Here is a 19,579-nt window from a genome sequence, read left to right on the forward strand (position 1 = left end):
AGCAAGTGCACATTTAAGACTAGTTAACATCAATTTTCTTCCTCATTTTTACAACACAGTTTCAAAACAAAACAGAAACAGAAAAAAAAAACACAAATGAAGCCAGCACCCTTAATTGCAGCTCCATAATATCTATGGACCAATTAACTACAATTATCCAGTTAAGAGACATCAAAAAATGTTTCCCTGCAGCAGCGGTTTTACAGCAGTAATCTGTGAGGTAATATCCCCTTATTGTAGTCATTACATTGCCCATAGCCAGAGGCAGCAACTCACAGTCTCCTGTGTCCATTAAGCAGACTCTCAATGTACTCAGTTTACATCACACTGCTGTTTAGCATATCATTCAGACAATGACTGCGCCCATTACATAGGTAATGGCAACAATTTTCCATAAGAGGAGAGGAGATGGATGAGAGGAGAGGGGGGGAGAAGAGGAGAGGAGAAAAGGAGAATGCTGATGTCTGAGAGAGTTTATAGTTGTATGAACTTCTTTTTGCCATTTTGCTTCTGGGATGGAGAGAACTTTCATTGCAGGAAAGGAGGTAAAAGGGCAATGAGGAAGAATATTGGGAATGAAGGAAGGATGGAGGCAGTGGCAGGGGGGAGAAAGACAGAGAGAAAGGTTAGCAGGTGCGTGGAGGTCATATTACTGTTTACTACGGCCAAATCTTCCTATCCACACAATGGAGATAATACCTAGGTTAATGAAAATCTAGTGCATATTTCTAAATGCAATAAGGTATATTCACATTATCTGGAGCAAAAAACAAGAGTCAAGCAACCTGCAAAAGGCCTTCGTCTGCTTTCCAGTTATCCAAGTTAGCAAGATTCTTTGCTCAAAAACAACAACAAACGCCATGTCCTCACCACCTAATCACAGACAGGCCAGGTGACGTAACCCCTGCTACCTCCATTACCAGGGGGACCGAGCAGCGAGGGAGAGGACACACCCAGGCACACTTCATCTAATTATAGTCACACCTGAAATTAAACTGCTGACAGCGCAAGTGCTGAATGGCAACACTCCGAAGCCTCGCAGACTTGGTCAACTTTCCCATGATCCTCTGCAGCTGGCTACATCATCCCTTTAAATTCACCACACAATGGAATCCATAGTTAAACATTCATCAAACCAGCTTTATTTAAAAAAAATGGCATAATAACAGAAAAAAAACAGCCTGCATGTAAACATGATATAGATATGTATAATGACATTAATTATATATATTTCAAACAATAGCAATTATTATACCAATACATAAGAAGCAACAAGAAGGTCCTCATGTTTTCATTACTATCTATGTTTTATCCATACAAATATAGAGCAATAATATAGAAAGGCAGGTCACGTTTTATACGTTCTTATATATACTGTATATCTAAATAGTTGCATATGTATATATACATTACAAGAGGCCAGACAATGGGAAGAGCTTGTATGCAGGTGTTATGGTTAAGCTCAATGCAAACGGGTTGAAACCTACACTGAAACACCTTGAACGCATTTGAGTTAGATTTGTTCATGTCTGGCACAAAGGGTGAAGGAATCAAAGAAAATACGAAACACAAGTGTTGTTCGATGCGGTGATTACCAAAAACCATAAAGAAGAAAGAAAAATATTTGGAAAAAGGCCTTGTAACCAAATCTATAGATTAAGTCTGCCAGAAAAAAAGTGTGAACACACAGAAACACACATGCAGTCTGAAAGGCTGACTGACAGGGAATCAGCCAGGTGGCCAGAGAGGAACCCCTTTGAGGAGGAAACCCTGGGTGGAGAGACACCACCCAATCAAAGTGCCCCCTGGTGGAGCAAGCCCTTCACTGCAGCCTCAGCTTACTTCGACAGGGGACGCGTCGCTTCCTGCAGGACCGAGGGTTGGATGAGGGAAGGTGGAGGAGAGAGGCGGGAGGGAATACGGAGACAGAGTCATTTGGATGAATATAGAGAACAGACATCGAGCGCCCGTTCAGGAACAAACCAGCCTGATGCCAAAAACTGAGAGGACATTCCTCCCTGAATGCAATTCATAAACGCTCCAGGAACATGAATTATGCTTATTCATATAATTACCCCAGGCGCTATCAGCTAGACTATTGCCTCAGGTCATCTCGTTCCTGTTATACGCTGATGGGCAAAGTGGGGTTTCACAAAGCTACAAATGAGCTACACTAATTGCTGCATTAATGCTTCACCAATATGAATCAATGCACTCTCCTACTTATTACTTTTTAATTACTTTCTTTGTAGCATTTATTTTCAAGTGAATTTATTTCACATTTTTTCCATTTCAATTAATACTACGTCATGTGCCACTACAAGTAACTTTCTCCTTATACATGTAACAGCTTATATTTACTGAAGCTCACAGAAGAAGCGTGATTTCACTAGTGGCATGTGAGACAGTGTGAGTGCTTCTACTCACCTCCTTTCCGGAACTCACCTTTTTCTGTAAACAACTATTCAAGAAGTGCAAAGAAACAGCACGACAAGAAACATACAGCACAATGGTCAGAACACACCGAGACGTGCACACCACACCACATCACTGACATCACAACCAAACACTGTCACACGATGGACAAATTCAGAGGAACTGACTGCGGTTGGAGCGGTGTGGGGTGGGACCGGGGGTTAGGGGAGAGTCTCTCGATTTTCACCAAGTCTCAAGCTCACAATTCCCTTTGGGGGGTCTTTTCAGCTAATAAATCAACCCCAGCCACTGCGGAAAAAGGCAGCTCCAGCCTCCAAAAAATGATTGTAAAAAAAGCGCAAATGAGATAATGATCACTTTGCTTATGTAACTTTTTTCTTATGCAAGCTGGTTCCAGCTGGAGTCCAGCCAGAGGCCCCACCTGCAGGTGGAGAGTTTGACACATCTGTCACTGCCTACATATTTCAGGGAGAGGTATCCTCTGCCCTCCAGGGCCAGTGGGCTCCTGATGGCTTCACCGCTACAACGCCTGGATCCAGTCATACGTTCATGTACACGTGCATTGATGCCGATTCCTTCCACAACACATAGAGATGACTTCGGAAAACCATAAGCAGGTGATCTCCAAGTGTACCTGTCATGCTGTATGAGCTGGCTACTGCAGGATCAGAGGTGTCAGGCCTAACACGATGAACATGTATTGATATTGGGGAGTTCTACAGTCTCAGAGAGAGGCTGAGAGGAGTTTTAGAGTTCGTCAGTTCTGGGTGGGGCTATGACTAATTCAGGCTTTTCCAGACGTGCTTTGTTCTTTGCTAACTTGCTGAGAGATTTTTTTTTTAATGAAAAGCAGAGCTTCACCTCCCAAATCACAAAGTAATCCGTGTAGCTAACTATAGTCAGCAGAATGTAGGATTGCTTCTGCTGGGTTGTTATTGCTGTTGGCTGTCACAAGCCTGTTTCGGTATATTTAAACCTATCCTGAACAAATGTTCATCTTTTTCATCTTTTTTTCCATCCAGCATTTAATTATAAAATGGCATAGGACCATGCAAGGTTTCATTCTCCAGCAGGAAGATTAATCCAATCTGATTATGGGCCAAATTGAGAAGACAGCCAGAGGCCTGCCACCTTTACATTATGCTTTCTCAAATGTTTAACTGTACTTTTGTGTGGTTCTACATTTCTACATAGCACACCCAGGTCTTATTCTGGTACTCTCCAGACTGTGGTACTTGAGGGCTATTACATTTGCAGACTTTTGTTCCGCCTTATGTAACAGTGCTTACAGTACCCGTTAGCTGCATTTAGCATTTCATCACCTGTCTAAATTGTCAATGTTATTTAAATGCCAGCTTGTTTATTTATAAGTTATTTGAGGAGCTGGAGTAGGAGAACCCCTGGTTTCTTCAAATTACAGATCAAATGACTTACTATAATTGCTGCAGCTCTAGACTGGATAGGAGAAGGTGCAGGAGAGTATCAGTATCATGGCGGAAAGAGGGGGAGCTTGAAGACATGGTGAAAATTTCAATTTGTTCCAGTATGTTAAACACACTATTTTATATCCTGCAGGGGCATGGTATGCAGATTTTTGCTGAGCAACTAGATTTTGAGTGCTGGAGGCACTTTTTGACAGCCTTCAGGTCTGAATGAAGTGGTATGGGTTATGTGGTCCCCCTCCTGCGGATAGGGCTGCATAGCCCCTTTACTGGAAGGTTGCAGTGTGTGCTGCTTATAATCCTCCCAGGTAAACTACCACCTTATTTATCTGCACATCAATCTCCAACTGCCTGCGAGTTGATGCATTGTTCTTCCAAGAGCAGGGATAAATATTCTGGCCCTAGACTGGAGTGGCGACTGGGCCGGGTCTCAGAGGGGAAATGGTTGCCATAGAGATGGTGGAGACAGAATGTGATAGCAGTTGGAAGGTCGTCCATCCACAGAAACAATGAGGGAGAAAATCTGCCTCTGTCTCAGTGGGCAGCGAGCCAGGAGGTGTGGACGTCGCCGTGCGTACTGACCTGGGCTGGATGCCGACCCTCGACTCACCAACAGGGCCTCCTGGTTGTCAGCCAGCGCCTGCTTGGCCAGGTAGCGCTCCCGCTTGACCTTCAGCTCCAAGGACTCGGGCACGTCCGGCACCATCCAGTCGATCGCACGCAGGACGAAGAACACCACGTGCTGGCGGGGATGGGGCCAGGCGGGGGCCAGGCGGGGGCCAGGGTGGGGAGAGGCGACCCGGCAGGTCCATCAGCACAGGGTGGAGAGGAGGAAGAAGTGGAGGATCAACCAAGGGAAGACACAAAAGAGAGAAAACACAAAGAGCACAGCGGAAGGGTAAGAAACAGAGCTTAAAATACTAAAGGGAGATAGAATGAAGCACTGGAGAAAGGGTATAGACATAAAGATATCAAGAGAAGAGAAAGGGGAAAAAATTGATGGCTCATACAGTTTTCAGGTAACGAGACCACAAAATCACCCAACCAGACAAAAAACATATATCATCCTATTTTGTAAATATAATGCTGAGTTCTAGATGTAGCTGAGAGAAACAAGAAGCAGACAGAGTGCAGAATACAAAAAATGTAAACTTTTCCACAAACCAAGCAACATAAAAAAAGACATTTCTACACCACATCCCCCTGCTGCTTGCTGCTGTCTGTATTCTCCGTAAATCACTCTTCTGTCCCTCTCTGACCTGGCAAAATATTTAATAACATAAAAATATTTCTTAATACGTGACACACGCAAACCCACCTTCCAAACGTGCCTTCGGCCTGTCAAACAGAATCAAATCAAAAGCAAAGCCACTGTTTGTCATGATTAATCATAACACAGGCAGCAAAAGAATGCAGCTGCTGCAGGTACTTGCTAAGTATATCTGCAGCAATGCCAAGGAGCAGCGAGCACTGCGCCAAATGCTGTAAATTACAACCGACTCCACTTTAATGCCCGAATGAGAGGGGGGGGGGGACATTTTTTTAACTCTTGCTCATTGTCATGGTAACCCTTGCTAAAGATGGGTTTGAGCCGAGGCCAGTAAGCCGCAGTGCCTCAGTTAGCAGCCTGCACATGCCATATGTTGCGTGGTATAGGAATTATTTGCCTTAAGCGGGTCTAGACGAGGATCTAAAAAAGGACACAAGCGATGAATGTAGACATCATTTCTTGTTCACTGGTGTGCTTTTAATGAATCATATCAGCAAGTACAATGACAGACTGCTTTTAGAAGCTGGAAAGTTAGGCACAGCCTGTTTGCACATGATGGTAAACCACAGCTGAATTGAAAATATTATGAACAGAAATGAACAGAGAAGTTTTAAAAGAGGGGTGAAAAGGGAGCTTAAAAAGAGGAGAGAGGAATGAATCAAAAGAGAGAAAGGTGGACTGCGTACCTCAAAAGCAATAATAAAGCCCAGTCTGACGGCAAGAAGCTCCCAGTAAAACAGGGTGTAGTTCCCATCACTATCTCGGAAGGCTTTATACCTGAAGCACATGCACACTTTGGGTCAAAACAAGGTTTTTTTTTTCATACGACATAAACCAGCATAAAAATGTCTGTGCACCATATACAATTCATTGTACTATGTTCATACCCGGGATGAATGCACATGTACCCTACTGAATGTGAATTTGTAGTTAAAAACAAAAAAGGTTTTGGATCACTCTCACAAGATCACATCTTCACTTCTTCGCAAGCCTTATGCAGGCATTCTATATTAATAAAACCCACAGTGTTCTCCCACTTATGCCACAACTGCCACTGTAATCTTACCATGTACTCAAACATAGATTAAGAACAGATACAGGATCCCGGCCAATTGTTCTTTCAACATGAGGTGTCATATCAGTGTTGGTTCTGGTCCATTATGTCTAATCGATTGTGGATTCATTAAGGTATCGTTCTGGTGTGGTCTCTGGATTGTATTGTGTCAAATTAGTGTTCAAATTAGTGCTACCTGCACATGGTGTGGTTGGCTTGAGTGTAGTTTGAAGGGGAGTAAGCCAGGGTAAAGTTGACATAGCCGGTCAAGTCCTTATGAAACTTGAACTGGTACAGCAGCCGAGGCAGGAAGTCAGAGGTGAAGGCGATCAGGAAAGCCTACAGGAGCGAGAAGGCCAACATCACAGTCATTGGAGGGACACTGCGTGATGCTCATCAAAATGACAGATTCACTGCTATTCAAAGCAGGAATGGAGAGGATCATCCCAGAACAATGGAGGGAACTACAAGGGTTGTACAAGTTGCCCTATCATAGTGAGGTTGGAATGAGCTGCATGCACCCCTATTGTCCAGGAGGAATGGAATGATCCACCCCACTGGTCCAGGCCAAGGCCTGTGAGTGACTCACGTTGGCAATGACGGACAGGTGGGACAAAGCCTCCAGAATGTTGAACCAGACGCCGATGTTCTGGGCGCGCTCAGCCACAGGGCGCCTGTACTCGCACACAAACTTGTGGGCGTCCAGCCGAACCTCGGCCCAGTTGTTGAGCAGGGCGAAGAGTGGAGCCAGCGGGAAGGCAGCCACAAAGATGGTGATGAAGCCAAACTGAAGGACTGGAAAACAAAATGAGGGTTTCAAAGCCAACCCACTACTGTGCTGCCTGGAGCGTCTGCCTGCTCTAAAATCACAACAAGGGACAATCTCAGCCGTTACCTGTAAACACAGCCATCCCTGAGTTACTGTCAATGGCTCTCGAGTGGCTCAGTTGGAAAGGCGCTCATCTTGAGTGCAGACTGACTCTGAAATTGGCTGTGTCACCTGCTGCCAATTACCAGAGCCCGCAGCAGCAAAACAAACAAGCTCATTGCACTAGGGATAGGTTTGGATAGGGCAGTCGGGGTTTCCTCATCTCACTGCTCTCATGAACCCTGCGATTCGTCCGGCACCTGCAAGTTGCTCGGGTGACATCAGTGGAGTAGCTCCTACCCTCCAATGAGTGCCCAGTTTACTGTGGTGCTCTGTGCGATTTGTAGTATGAAAAAAAGCCATTGGCTGCATGAGTGCATCAGAGGATTGCATTCATCTACGCAAGTGCAGAGGTTGCTGTAGTGAGACGAGTCTAATGCATAAAAGACGATTCTAAAATAGGGCCGCATTAAAGGGATTAGAAATGCAGCAGGAGAAAAACAACCCAGCCCAACCCCAATCAACAGCAGCACACTTAAATGAGGCATGAGAGGTGAGACACGAGAGAAAAATTCTTCCTCTACTTGATATAATTAAGCCCTGTGGTGCAGAAACAACACAATCCTGAAATCTCCTCTTCAATCTCCATGCCATTGCCATGATGCCCTGTAGCTCAACCTCATACTCATGAATTTTAATTGTAACTTCAAAACATTGAAAAAAAAATTTATCCATTTACTCATTCATTGTAAATTATTTATTTGAATTAATCACAGACTAAAATACTCACATCTGAATCCCTTCATTTTTATTTTATCCAACCACCAGTATTATGCTTTTAAACCTGTTGCATCTGCGGTTTTGACTGTTACAGCTGAATGCCGCAAGGCAAAGTTTTCCATTCATTTATTCAGTGCTGCTCAAAGTCAGCAGTGATTTCACAGATAAAAAGACTGGGTGAAAAATCTCATTCTCAGTCCCCCTAATCCTAGCCATCTTTCTCGCCTTCTCTGACTCATCTTTTTCCCGCTCTGCCTCACCTATCTCCAGGTACTCCTCAAAGAGCCCCTCGCACTCGATCAGCTCGTAGTCCTCCTCCCAGCGCCGAGGCTCCTGGGAGATCTGTGTGCCCCTGACAGCCGCCAGAGCCCTCTTCTGCCGCCACGCCTTCACCTTCCTGACAACGGGGTGAAGGCCAGAGGTAGAGAGGGAGTACAGGAGGGAGTAGTGGTGAGTGGAGATAGGGATGGCTGCACACAGACAGAGCTACAACACAATAAACCGCAGAAAGTAGATTACGGCTCCTGTTCCTCTGACTGCAGTCCCAATGGAAAATTAGGACAGACTGCTGACTGCTCCGTTAACTGCTTTAAATGAGCAGCTTGATTACGGCAATGTATCAGACAAAGCGGAGGGCCCTCAGTTACAGCGGACGCTCCCTCTCTCGCTCTCTCTCGCTGCATCGGTTCTGAGCGATCCCAGCTTCCTCATCGGCTTGTTATCTGCTGAAAGCAGGCTGCAGTCTGCAGAGGTCTACACACACACTCACACACACACTGCATTCTCAGCACAAACAGTGCAATTACTGCTTCACTGTAGACCCTGCCAATGTTGCAGCACTGAGCCTCAGTGCTTCTCTCAATAACACCCCGCTATACTACATAATATACTGCAGGCTGCATGCACTCACTCACAGTGAAGGATATGCCTCATTTCACAGTCACCCACAGGAGAATTAAATATGTAAAACAATGTAGAACAACCACTTCAGTGCATTATTTTGTCCTATTTATAGTATTAATTTAGTATTTCAGCGTTTGCCTTGGGTAACAACGATTTCATTGTTGAAAAACAAAATTAAATCCATAGTAAGTAAATAGGCTGTAATGAGGGGAGTTGCCAGGCAGCAGAATGAGTGACAGTATGCGACATTGTTGCTACAGTAGGAGTTAAAGAGAGAACCATACGGGATGACGAATTCCTGGATGTTGTTGATGAGCTGCTTCCCAACCATGATGATGAAAAGCTGCTCGGCCAGTTCAATCAGACAGCCGCCCGGTCCGCACTGAAATACACAAACACACACACACACACACACACACACACACACACACACACACAAATGCACACACATGCATCGATATAAACACACACACACACACACATAAATGCACACACACAAAACCATGCAAGACACAGACACACACGCAAAATATGAATACACAATACACAATATTGAAATATATGAATCAAATTCACTTTATCTATGTACTTTGACATATTATTAGTTTTGCAAAAAAGTGCATTTAGAAATGCAGTTTCCTGAACATTCACAACTGCACGTGATATCACTGTTATCCCTTTCAATATTAATTTGCTGAATAGGAGAGTGGAACTCACATCCTCATTCCTCATCCCAAATAAGGTGCCATAGTGACCAGGATAACCCACAAACCTGCCAGTAAGAAAACCAAGAGGCAAACAAATAAACCAATCAGCATTCAATCAACAAACTCCTGTTCCTGCCAGTCACAAAATCAGCATCCCTTTGAATGGTAGTTTTTATGATGATGATGATGATGATGATGATGATGATTATGATGATGAGGGTGATGAAGATGACGAAGCTCACCTTCCTTTGAAGAATGCCACATAGAATGGGGAGGAGTAGAAGTTCACAAACTGGAAGATAAACACCTTGAAGGTGAAGGCATCTTCATACTGCGTCTGGGTTCTGTGCATCTCTGTAAAAAAGGATCATTCTTTATTTATATTACCATTTGCTTTTTTGTTGCTCAGCATTTCTCCCCTGTTTTAGAAAAGACCCAGCCACAGAGACCACGAAAGAAAAGATGAGCATTGCTACAAAGAGCCAACACTCAGCTCGCGGCGTTGACAAAGTATGAACAGCATAATGGCTTATTGATTTCCCAGAACTTGATACAAAGCCCATCATTCCCATCTGAGCCATTAGCAATTTCCCCCAACTCAGCTGCTAGAAATCCAGACCCAAGGCAGGAAACACAGGCAGAAATGAATAACGGCAACTCATAATCTGCTACAAAACTCTCACGCCTGAAACATAGCCCTGCTGACAGATTGTATGAAACCCGCCCAGCTGTCATACAGCATGTCACGCTAACTCCCCCGCAGAACAGACCCCTGTTGTTACAGTATATGAAGCTCCCAGCCCAGGCGGATGGAGGTGGTGGTGTGGAGTCTGCTTACCCCACTTGGTGAGCTGCTCAGCCAGGGCGGTGTAGACCTGTCCCATCAGCAGGATCAGAGCCAGGTTCACCATGCTGCTGGAGATGTTGGCTATGTTCCCCGCCTGAGGGTCACCCCCGCAGCAGAGGGGCGAACAGGGGAGAGAGGGAGAGAGAGTGAGAGAGAGAGAGAGAGAACAGGCTGGTGAATGCTGGTGAAGGTGAGGACAGAATGTGTGAAAGCATGCTGGAGTGAGTGTGGTCCATGCAGGGGTGAGCTGATAGGAGTGCTTCACCTGAGGTCAGGTAAAGGCAGGAAAGAGCAGCTCTGTGACAGGACAGGACTGTACCTGAGTGTGTAACATGAGGCTCTGGGTGTGGTACATCATGATGCTCACAATACCCCGGTACACAATGACTGTCACCAGAAAGATCATCACTACAGACAACTGTGGAGAGAGAATGACAGAGTTACACATTTCACTGATGAGGACCTATGATAACAATGAGTAATTTTACAAGACAATTATATTTAAAGATTGTCCACCTCAGCTAACTCACTGTCAAGTCTTCAGACAGCATCTTGGCACCCCTGCCTAATCTTAAATCCTTCCCTTTCTTGTGTATTACTATAAATTCATACATATTGATAATTTATTGTAGTACTTTTTTAACAATGGCACTAGGTATTACAACACTGTACAAACAATTAACACATGTCAAGATGCAGCCAGTCATTTTCAGAATGTAAATGTAAAGTCCATCCATGTAATTACAAGGCCTTCCTTGCAGTCCACGGTTGCTAATCTGTGTGCTGTGTGACTTTCTGCCCGCTGACCGTGGCTGTCCGACGCGCATACACCTCACCATTATAACTATGACCATAGATCCGGTCAGCATGCGGGTGAGCCGGTCCTTTTTGGGGAAGTACGGCTCCTTCACTCCCGTCACCGGGTTCTCCTCCATAGCCGGAGCCATTGCTGCGAACTCCGGCCGCGGACGCTCCTACACGGACAGGGGGAAATAAAACAAAATGGAAAAGAACTCTCTTTACAGTGTAAGGGCATTTTTACAATTACCTCAGACACCATATACACATATACCAGGAGGGGTGCAGTTTCAAGAGAGAGTATAATCACCCTTTAATCTGAAAGCTTTGGTACAGGTTAAAATAACGAACAGCAGATCAATTCTATGAGCTCAATGCTTTCGGCATGCACCTTAGAAAAGTCCAATAACTGATGAAGGTCACAGCTGAAAAGAGGAGCAAAGAAAGTATCTGCACCCCAAAGTCTCTGAAAAACTTGCTGTGCAATCTGTACAATCTGGAATGAACAGTAGTCACATCTGAAGTTGACATGACATGATGAAGTTTTGAAGAGACATTGTTCCAGGTCAGGGGTGCAGGTGCTTTTGGAAAGAGGGAAGAGCTCTGGTCTTTCAGAGACACCAGAGTTTTTAGCTTCAGTTCTATCCCAGGTATCCGTGACGTGGTCACCTGTTCTCTCCAGGAGATCTATGTCAGTGACTGGTGTGTGTGTCAGAACAGAACTGAGAGTTTCCATGCCCATGCAGCAATGAACCTCTTCCTCATGGAAGTCCATGCAGTCCCAGTGGTGAGCCAGCGTGGCGTTCTTCCGTTTCCAGTACTCCAGGAAGGTGACGGCCCAGAAGGACATGAAGACGCTGAAGAAGACTGTGCCTGGGTGGTCGAACAGGTACCCCATCTACACGGGAGAAGGGAGGAGAGAGGGGTGTGGGGGCAGAGGACAAGAGCGAAAGACACGAGTCTTTTGTGCTTCTCATACAGGGGCTACACGCCATACATCGGCTAATGGGCCCTGTGCACAACTGCATTAAACTATGAAATTGCTGTTCTATTTTCAGTATCAGACAAAGCTACATTGAGAGAATATAGTAATGTAAAAAAGACAGGCAGGCAGACAGATAGATAGATAGACACATAGACAGATAGGTAGATAGATAGATAGATAGATAGATAGATAGATAGATAGATAGATAGATAGATAGATGTCTTTTCAGTGAAGACACATAGTGACCAATGACAATACTGTGTAAGTAGTTACAAAATAATTCTAGGTGGAGGACTGGTGTATCCCACAATGCATACCAAAAGCATACCTTTGCCATGGGGCAGATGTCTGAGATGTTCCAGTTGCTGCAGGTTTCACAGAGTGGGCACATAAGGTAGTGGTCCCCACTGCTGCAAATGTCCTCCCTGCATACAAACAGACAACGAGGCATAAACTTCAGAAACATACCCATACAGAAGCACAGAGAAAGACAAAAAGACAAAAGGACAAGATGGACAGGTCCAGATACAAAGACAGCGGCTGTGGAATAACTCAGAGAGGCAGCAAGCGATGAAAGTTTAAACCTGAAAGCAGAGTCGACAGAACAAAGACAGAAGCTCACTGCCAGCACTCTTTCAGGTTTATTTTTCCAAACCCTTTATTTCCCAGAGGGTGCATTGATGGAGAACAAAAATCAACACCCTCTGATTAGGCTATTGTTACATATATTGACTCCCACCATGCAGACTCTCACACAGGCGCACACACACGCACACACACACACACACACACACACACACACACACACAAACACACACACACATACATACATACATACACACACACACACAGAAACACACACACACATACACACACAGAAACACACAGACACACAAAGACACATTCTCACAAACATACAGATATGCACATACGCATACGCATGTGCGTTCATGTATCTAATGGTTGTTATAATTGCTGTGACACCCACATGCCACCTTTCCCTATCTACATACGAACTAATTATCACTAAACAACGTTCTTGCTTTTATCTAATGACCAATGACACTGCACTTAAGAACATACGAGGCACTTTAGCAGCTGTCATTTGCGTGCCTATGGCTGAATGTTATCTCTCTGCCAATATTCTTATTGCTTTATATTTTCTCCCTCCCTCTCTCCCCTTTTCTCATCACAGTGGTGCAATAAATTCACAGTGAACACCCCCAACCCTTCAGCCAAGCTCCCCCGAGAGGGCATGGCTAGCGGTTGCCATGGAAACAGATTGGAGGCGAAACATAAGAGTCGCATTTGCCTTTTTTTTTCCGAGTTGTTTGTTGAAAGCAAACAACTCCGCGTCAGGTAACGCCATCGGTGACGACAATGAAAATAATATGCCAGCCTACGGGATGGAGGAGGAGGGAGGAGGAGGGAGGAGGAGGAGGGGGGGGGGGGGGCACTGAGATAGGTCATGCGAATTGTAAGGGTGGAAGACTCACGCTGGAGTGTTGCTTGCCATTGTCATGATTCCGGACACAAAAACCACAGTTCCCACCACAGCAGCTGGGAGGAGCCAGACGGTGTAGAAGCCTGTGGATGTACAAATACAGGAGGTAGTTACAAAACAAATAAAAAGCACAGAAAACCAGTCAAACACACTTAAAGCATGGACCAAACAGTCAATGAAACTAACAAACAGAGTTCACAAAGCAATATTTTTCATTTCATAGCCAAATAATACATTTTGGATTATTTTTTGTTATCTGTACCATACATACATTTTCATTGTGGTTATTATCCATAACAAAGTGATGACCCGCTCACCCAGCCAGGCAAAGTAAAGGGCGATCTTTTCTCCAAAGTATTCGCGGATGTGGTCCAGCGGCTGGTACTTGTACCACTTGGACCAGCGGGCCCAGTAGTAGAAGAGAATCTGTCTCTGGTTGAGCTCCTCCGGAGAGATCTCATACCCCGGGAGTTCAAAGGGGCCCTAAAAGGCAAATCCCCGCACCTGTTAGACCATGAAACTGGCACCGCACTGAACACATGCGAGCGTGGAAGGGGCATGTCTCTGACCTCGTGGAGGGGGAACGCCGCCGTGTAGGCGCCCTCCCTCAGCAGCCGTTCCACGCCCACCTCCGCCCACTTCCGCTTGCCGTACAGCGTTCGCGCCAGAATCTCGTACACCTTGGATGTAGAGATAAAATCCAGATGTCACTTACAGTGCAATAACGCGCACAAACTAAACTTCAGATACAAACTGTGTGTATATGTGGTTTTTTGCTTGTGCTGTACTCTACCTCACCTGTAAGTCACTTTGGATAAAAGCATGTGCCAAATGAATAAATGTAAATGTGTATATGCTGTATACATGCAATGTATACACACAACTATTCTATACATACATGTGTGTACACTCACACACAGTAGTGTATTTTAAGACATGTCCTGACGATGTCACCTCACTGCACCTTGATAGGTGGTGGGGGGCAGTGGGGAAGGTGAAGCGGGATGCTGGGAAATTAGGGTGTGGGAATGATGCCTTGCTCTCTGTGTAACAGAATGTGGACTTATTAAATGAGCCTCTAAAGCAAATCTTGCTGCTTCCTTGAAGTTACTTTATGCATATATTAAAAAAAAAAAAGTTATGCAAACACTCATCCATACACCCTACTTACAATGCGATGTCGCTGTGTGTTAGTGAAGTAGGTATCATGGTTCTCACAGCCCAGGAACCTGAGTAGAAAAGCCAGGAGATATCCCATATGCCCAATGCTAAAAAGCACATGCATGCAAGATAGCAAGGACCCCTGCAGAGGGCTGCGGTGGGACTCACTTCTCCATCTTGGACTTGCGAAAGGCACAGGTGTAGTAGTCCACCGGCTTGTTGGGGACTGACTCTGCCATGAAGTTCGGGATGCAGAGTTTCCGAAGGACCTGATCTGAAGTGTTGAAGTCCGGATTAGGCTGGGCCTATGAACCAACAATAGACACACACACACACACACACACACACACAAAAACAGGGTAACGATGGCCAATGGTAAAGGCCATAGCACAGGCCTAAACCTTGTCTTTAAACATCTAGAACAGCTAGCTCTATCAGAATCATAACTACTCCTGCTAATCTTGTACATTATGAACAGCCAGGCCATATCAGTTCTGTTTGCATTCATTGGTCTATTGGTCTAAACTCAAGGTTTTAACTTCTAGTTCATTGTAACTTGCAGACTTGTGATTCACATATTCACATATTATTACATAAGAAGTCAAGACGGCTGAATCTGCCTCTCACATATGCAAAATCGGTAGTTATTTATTTATCTTCATGTTGTCTGAGCATGCCGTTGTATGGCTTCATGTGCAATACCAGCCCTTACCTGTAGGGGTGCTCTAAGACACAGCTCCTCAGCATAGTAAACCAGCACATCCCACGGGGCACTGAGTTTCAAATAGTGGATGGTTTTCTTCTCGCTCACGGTCTCCTCCTTTTGGTGGAGCAGAAGAAATGGAGAAGAAAGAAATTACATTACTAAAAGGGAAACATCACATCCAGACAACAAAATTATCATGAAAAGTATGAGTGAGACACAACCAGAATGACCCTGTAGTAAGGGACAGGGAGATGGGATACACTATGTGGCGGATGTCCCACCTTTTCCAGGAGAAGTCCGGCCCTCTGCAGGTTATGGGTGAACTTGTCCCTCCATAGTGCCAGCAGAGCCTTCCGCCGCTCGGACCGACTCGCTTCCTCAGCCCCGCCCTCCACCTGCCCGGCCCTCTCGTCCCGCCCCCTCTGCCGGGAGCGCCGCTTTCGGCGGGACCGCACCTCCCACACCAGCACGAAGTCTGACGCAAAGGTAAGAATGCCACTTTCACTGCTCGGTTTTAGAGCCATCGATGCTGTTAGCTCTTTAAACATAGTCATGTTGCTATTTCTTTCCCTCTTCAACTACAGCTTCACATTTTTACAAGATATGATTCAAAATAATTGCCACAATTCCATTTTTTTGGAAAATCTTGTTTTTTGACTAATTATTTTTGTATGGTTGCCTATTTTGGTTCTCCCATCAATACAATTAAAATGTGTTCTTTAAACATAGCCATAATTTTATTTCTTTGCCCCTTCAGCTACAACTTCACATTTGTACAATGTCTGAATTCAAAATGGTCACAATTACGATTTTTTTTTCCCCACACTAGATATTTTTGCGTGGTTACCTATTTTGGTTTTCCCATCTCTGAAGTAGTTCCCTCTGGGGTGAGGAGGCTGACGACCCCCCTTGTCGCAGTGAATGTAGATGGGCTCATCATCCTCCTCATCATCATCAGCCTCAGCCGCGGCAGCCAGCTGAAAACATCAGGAAGGAATGCATCAATCAATAATTTACTAAATGATTTTTTAAAAACACCACTGGAACATTCTCATAGATTATTGATAAATAGCGTGTCATTTTGGCATTTTGGCATGAAGGAAATCCACAAAACAATGGAAACAGCATGTGAGAACTGTTATTCTATGCTGCTGGCCAAACTAAAACAACTTTCATTTACAACTAATTTGATAAAAATTTAAATGGAAGAACAATTAAAAGTGAATCCAATCTTTGTCCTAAAATGTAATACTGAATATATTTTAAATTTCTGTTTAAAAAAGGAGCAGAGAAAGCAGAGAAAGGTTTTGGCAAAGTGTATGAGTCATGATTTCAAGAGGTGAAGACCAGCTCATTGTATCATTTTTCCGTGTTGTCCACTTGGATGCATTAGAATGGAGAATCAGTGTAAGTGGTTGAATTCCACAGCACCGAAGAGCACCATTCACACAAACACACGACTGCACAGACAAAACAAATTAGACCATGTGTTATAATTACCCAAGACCTAACATCAGGCTTGTGACCAAGAAATGCAAAGAACTGTGTATACCATTCGATTTAAAAAAGAAAACTTGTTCAGAATATCAGCCACAACAAATTTCTGTAATTACATGCTCAGGTAAGTGGAGAGTGGTGAATAATCTGAACACTCACGTATCGGGGCGGAATGAATCCTCCGTTCTGCAAGCTCCCGTAGTAGTCAGGGACGTGCGACTCGCCTGTGTAATCCAGGTCCAGTAGAACATCTTTGTCTGCCATCAGCAGCTCAGAGCTCTTGTTCCTCAGCATACAGTAACTTGCCTCAGACACTCAGAACCAGCAGCTCCGGGGCCCATGGAGAAACCAAGGGGGAGAACGCACACCCACACGCTTCACACATGTATACACACACTTACATACCAAATAGCAAACAGCATGTCTGGTGCTTTAACAGAAAAAAAATTACAGTTGCACATGAAATTAAATGTACAAAGGAAATGCTGTTTTTTGTTGTATATTTTTTATATATCCATAGATGGAGAAGACAGGAGTGCAGAGAAAGAGAGGCAGCCTCTGCCACTGTAGCAGGGGAAGAGAGTGGGAAGGAAGAGGGATCAGATCTGCAGCAAGCTCCAGCTCTCCTCTCCGGTTCTCTGCATCCCTCTGTTGCAGCCCGGCTCCACAGAGAGAGCCAAGAGCGGTGTAGGCTACCGTATTCCACCTAGAAGAGGGGCAGCCGGATTTAACTCAGCGGCAAGCTCTCTCTTGCTCTCTCTCTCTCTCTCTTTCCCTCCCTCCCTCCATCACATGCAGGCATTTACTTGTGCTAATACATGTGCAAACACAGCCACACTGTTTACCGAATTTTATCCATTTATCTGTGTCTGTTTCTCTCATCAACACACATACAGACACACGCACACACACACAAACTTCAGCACCATCTGCAGTGAGTGTTGTGATACAAACCCAGTCTGCAGGTATTAGACAGCAGTGATTTATTGAGCTATGGTCCTGAAGTCTCCTCCAAATCTATTGGCTTGGCACCCCCACAGATCTAGGTTCATCTTCACTGAAGATGCAGCAGCTCAAATAAATATGCTTTTGTTGCAACTGTTTCCACAGTTATTACATATTTGCTTTTTAAAGGAATCTATCAATTAGAAAACATGCGGCAATCCACTGCAAAACAACTTACCTCTATGTATGATGTAAATGAGTATATTTATAAAGGTTACAAAAAGGTACATGGTCCACAACACAAAGAGCTGGAGAATATCGGAGGATTTACATACTCAGCAATTATTCATCAATTAATAAAAGGGCTGTCCAGCCCACCATTGACAGATATTGTGTGTGTGTGTGTTTGAAATGATAGTATAACATAGGTGGCAGAGGTTGCAGTGGGGCTGTGTGAATCACAGCAGTGCAGAAGACAGGTACAGAAGTGAAGACTGGCTGCAGCTCCAACAGTGACCTTCATCTCCCTGGCAAGTGCGGTTATGAGGTTTTATTTCAGCTACTACAGTAGCAGTAGATCATAACCTAGGATGACAGAGGAATGCCGTTTCTGTCCTGTCTAATGATCCTAGCCAGGAAGCCCCAGCTGTCTCTCCTTACAGGGAACAGAGGCGGTACATACAGTGAAAGCCCTGTCCACTTTTTCCACAAGCCAGCATTACTGAACCTCCTTCTCAAAGCACTCAGCATGGCGTTCTGTAATGACTCTGCAATATCAACACCAACGGAGAGTTCTCTCTCCTCTCACTCCCTGCTTCAAAAATCTCTCCGTCTCCCGCAGCTTTCCCCTCCCTGAATCTGAGTTTTTCTGTTTTTTTTTCCCTTTATACCCCCAGCCCTCCCCAGTCGTCTGCCCCCCCCCCCCCATTTTGGCTCGCTCTGCCTTCGGTTTTTGTCTGCACTGCTGCATCGGCAACAGCACGAGAAAGGGTGAAATATTAATGCTGCATAGAGACGAGCTGAAGCGGAGTCCCAGGCACTGCCCGGGGGGAGGAGGGGGCGGAGGGAGGAGGGCCGGGGGCGTGGGGGGGACCCCCTGGTGTCAGCTGAACATCTGACCCAGGACTCGGCACCACCTCCTCACACACCGCAAATCACCTTTGCACCACAGTCACTTCTCATTACACTCCATATTCAAGTATTGACAATTACGTGTGTGTGTGTGTGTGTGTGTGTGTGTACGCGTGTATGTGTGTCTGTTCACGTAGAATTTCATTCGTCGTTATGATAAGAGCCTGCTGACTGGGAAATTATATGCTATGTTATTTGCTAAAATTACATATCATTTATATTTGTTCAAAATTTGTCAGATTAGTTGAAAGCTGTCTTTTTATTAACAGGGGAAAGTCCAGCTTTTCCCACCACGCTCATGCAACACTCTCCAATTTCTAGATCTATAAATAAAAAATAAAGCATTTAGTACCAACATCAATGGCAGCCTTGCAATAAATTTTGACATTAAGCAATTACATTTGTGGTGTACTTACGAGAGACCCTTGCCAATTGCGGGGGACACATTTTAGAGATTCTCACAAACACCGTACTGTGGTGTTGCAATCTTAAAGTACTTATTAGCTTAGGGAATATGTTCCTGACGCAATTACAACCAGTAATTT

At 44.8% G+C, this 19,579-nt stretch overlaps 1 protein-coding gene across 2 annotated transcripts; it reads right to left on the reverse strand.

The window, feature by feature from the left end:
* Window positions 1-1,347: 1,347 nt before the first annotated feature.
* ano11 (anoctamin 11) lies at window positions 1,348-17,594 on the reverse strand. 2 transcript variants are annotated; one of them, XM_036532430.1, is made up of 23 exons: window positions 17,118-17,594; window positions 16,309-16,438; window positions 15,743-15,936; window positions 15,468-15,575; window positions 14,924-15,060; window positions 14,766-14,823; window positions 14,164-14,274; window positions 13,912-14,077; window positions 13,587-13,677; window positions 12,419-12,515; window positions 11,860-12,003; window positions 11,144-11,281; window positions 10,627-10,725; window positions 10,299-10,401; window positions 9,703-9,814; window positions 9,471-9,525; window positions 9,038-9,135; window positions 8,111-8,247; window positions 6,792-6,997; window positions 6,399-6,541; window positions 5,835-5,925; window positions 4,461-4,620; window positions 1,348-1,865 (listed from the first exon to the last, which is right to left on the reverse strand). In XM_036532430.1, the coding sequence occupies exons 1-23, from the start codon at window positions 17,250-17,252 to the stop codon at window positions 1,834-1,836; spliced, it is 2,745 nt and encodes a 914-aa protein (XP_036388323.1). In that variant the 5' UTR covers window positions 17,253-17,594; the 3' UTR covers window positions 1,348-1,833. The 2 variants fall into 2 exon arrangements, with proteins under 2 accessions (XP_036388323.1, XP_036388322.1); XM_036532429.1 differs by lacking the exon at window positions 1,348-1,865 and having other exon boundaries at window positions 4,182-4,620.
* Window positions 17,595-19,579: the final 1,985 nt, after the last annotated feature.

The sequence above is a fragment of the Megalops cyprinoides genome, chromosome 7, assembly GCF_013368585.1.
Source record: "Megalops cyprinoides isolate fMegCyp1 chromosome 7, fMegCyp1.pri, whole genome shotgun sequence".
In the NCBI taxonomy this organism is placed as follows: Eukaryota; Metazoa; Chordata; class Actinopteri; order Elopiformes; family Megalopidae; genus Megalops; species Megalops cyprinoides.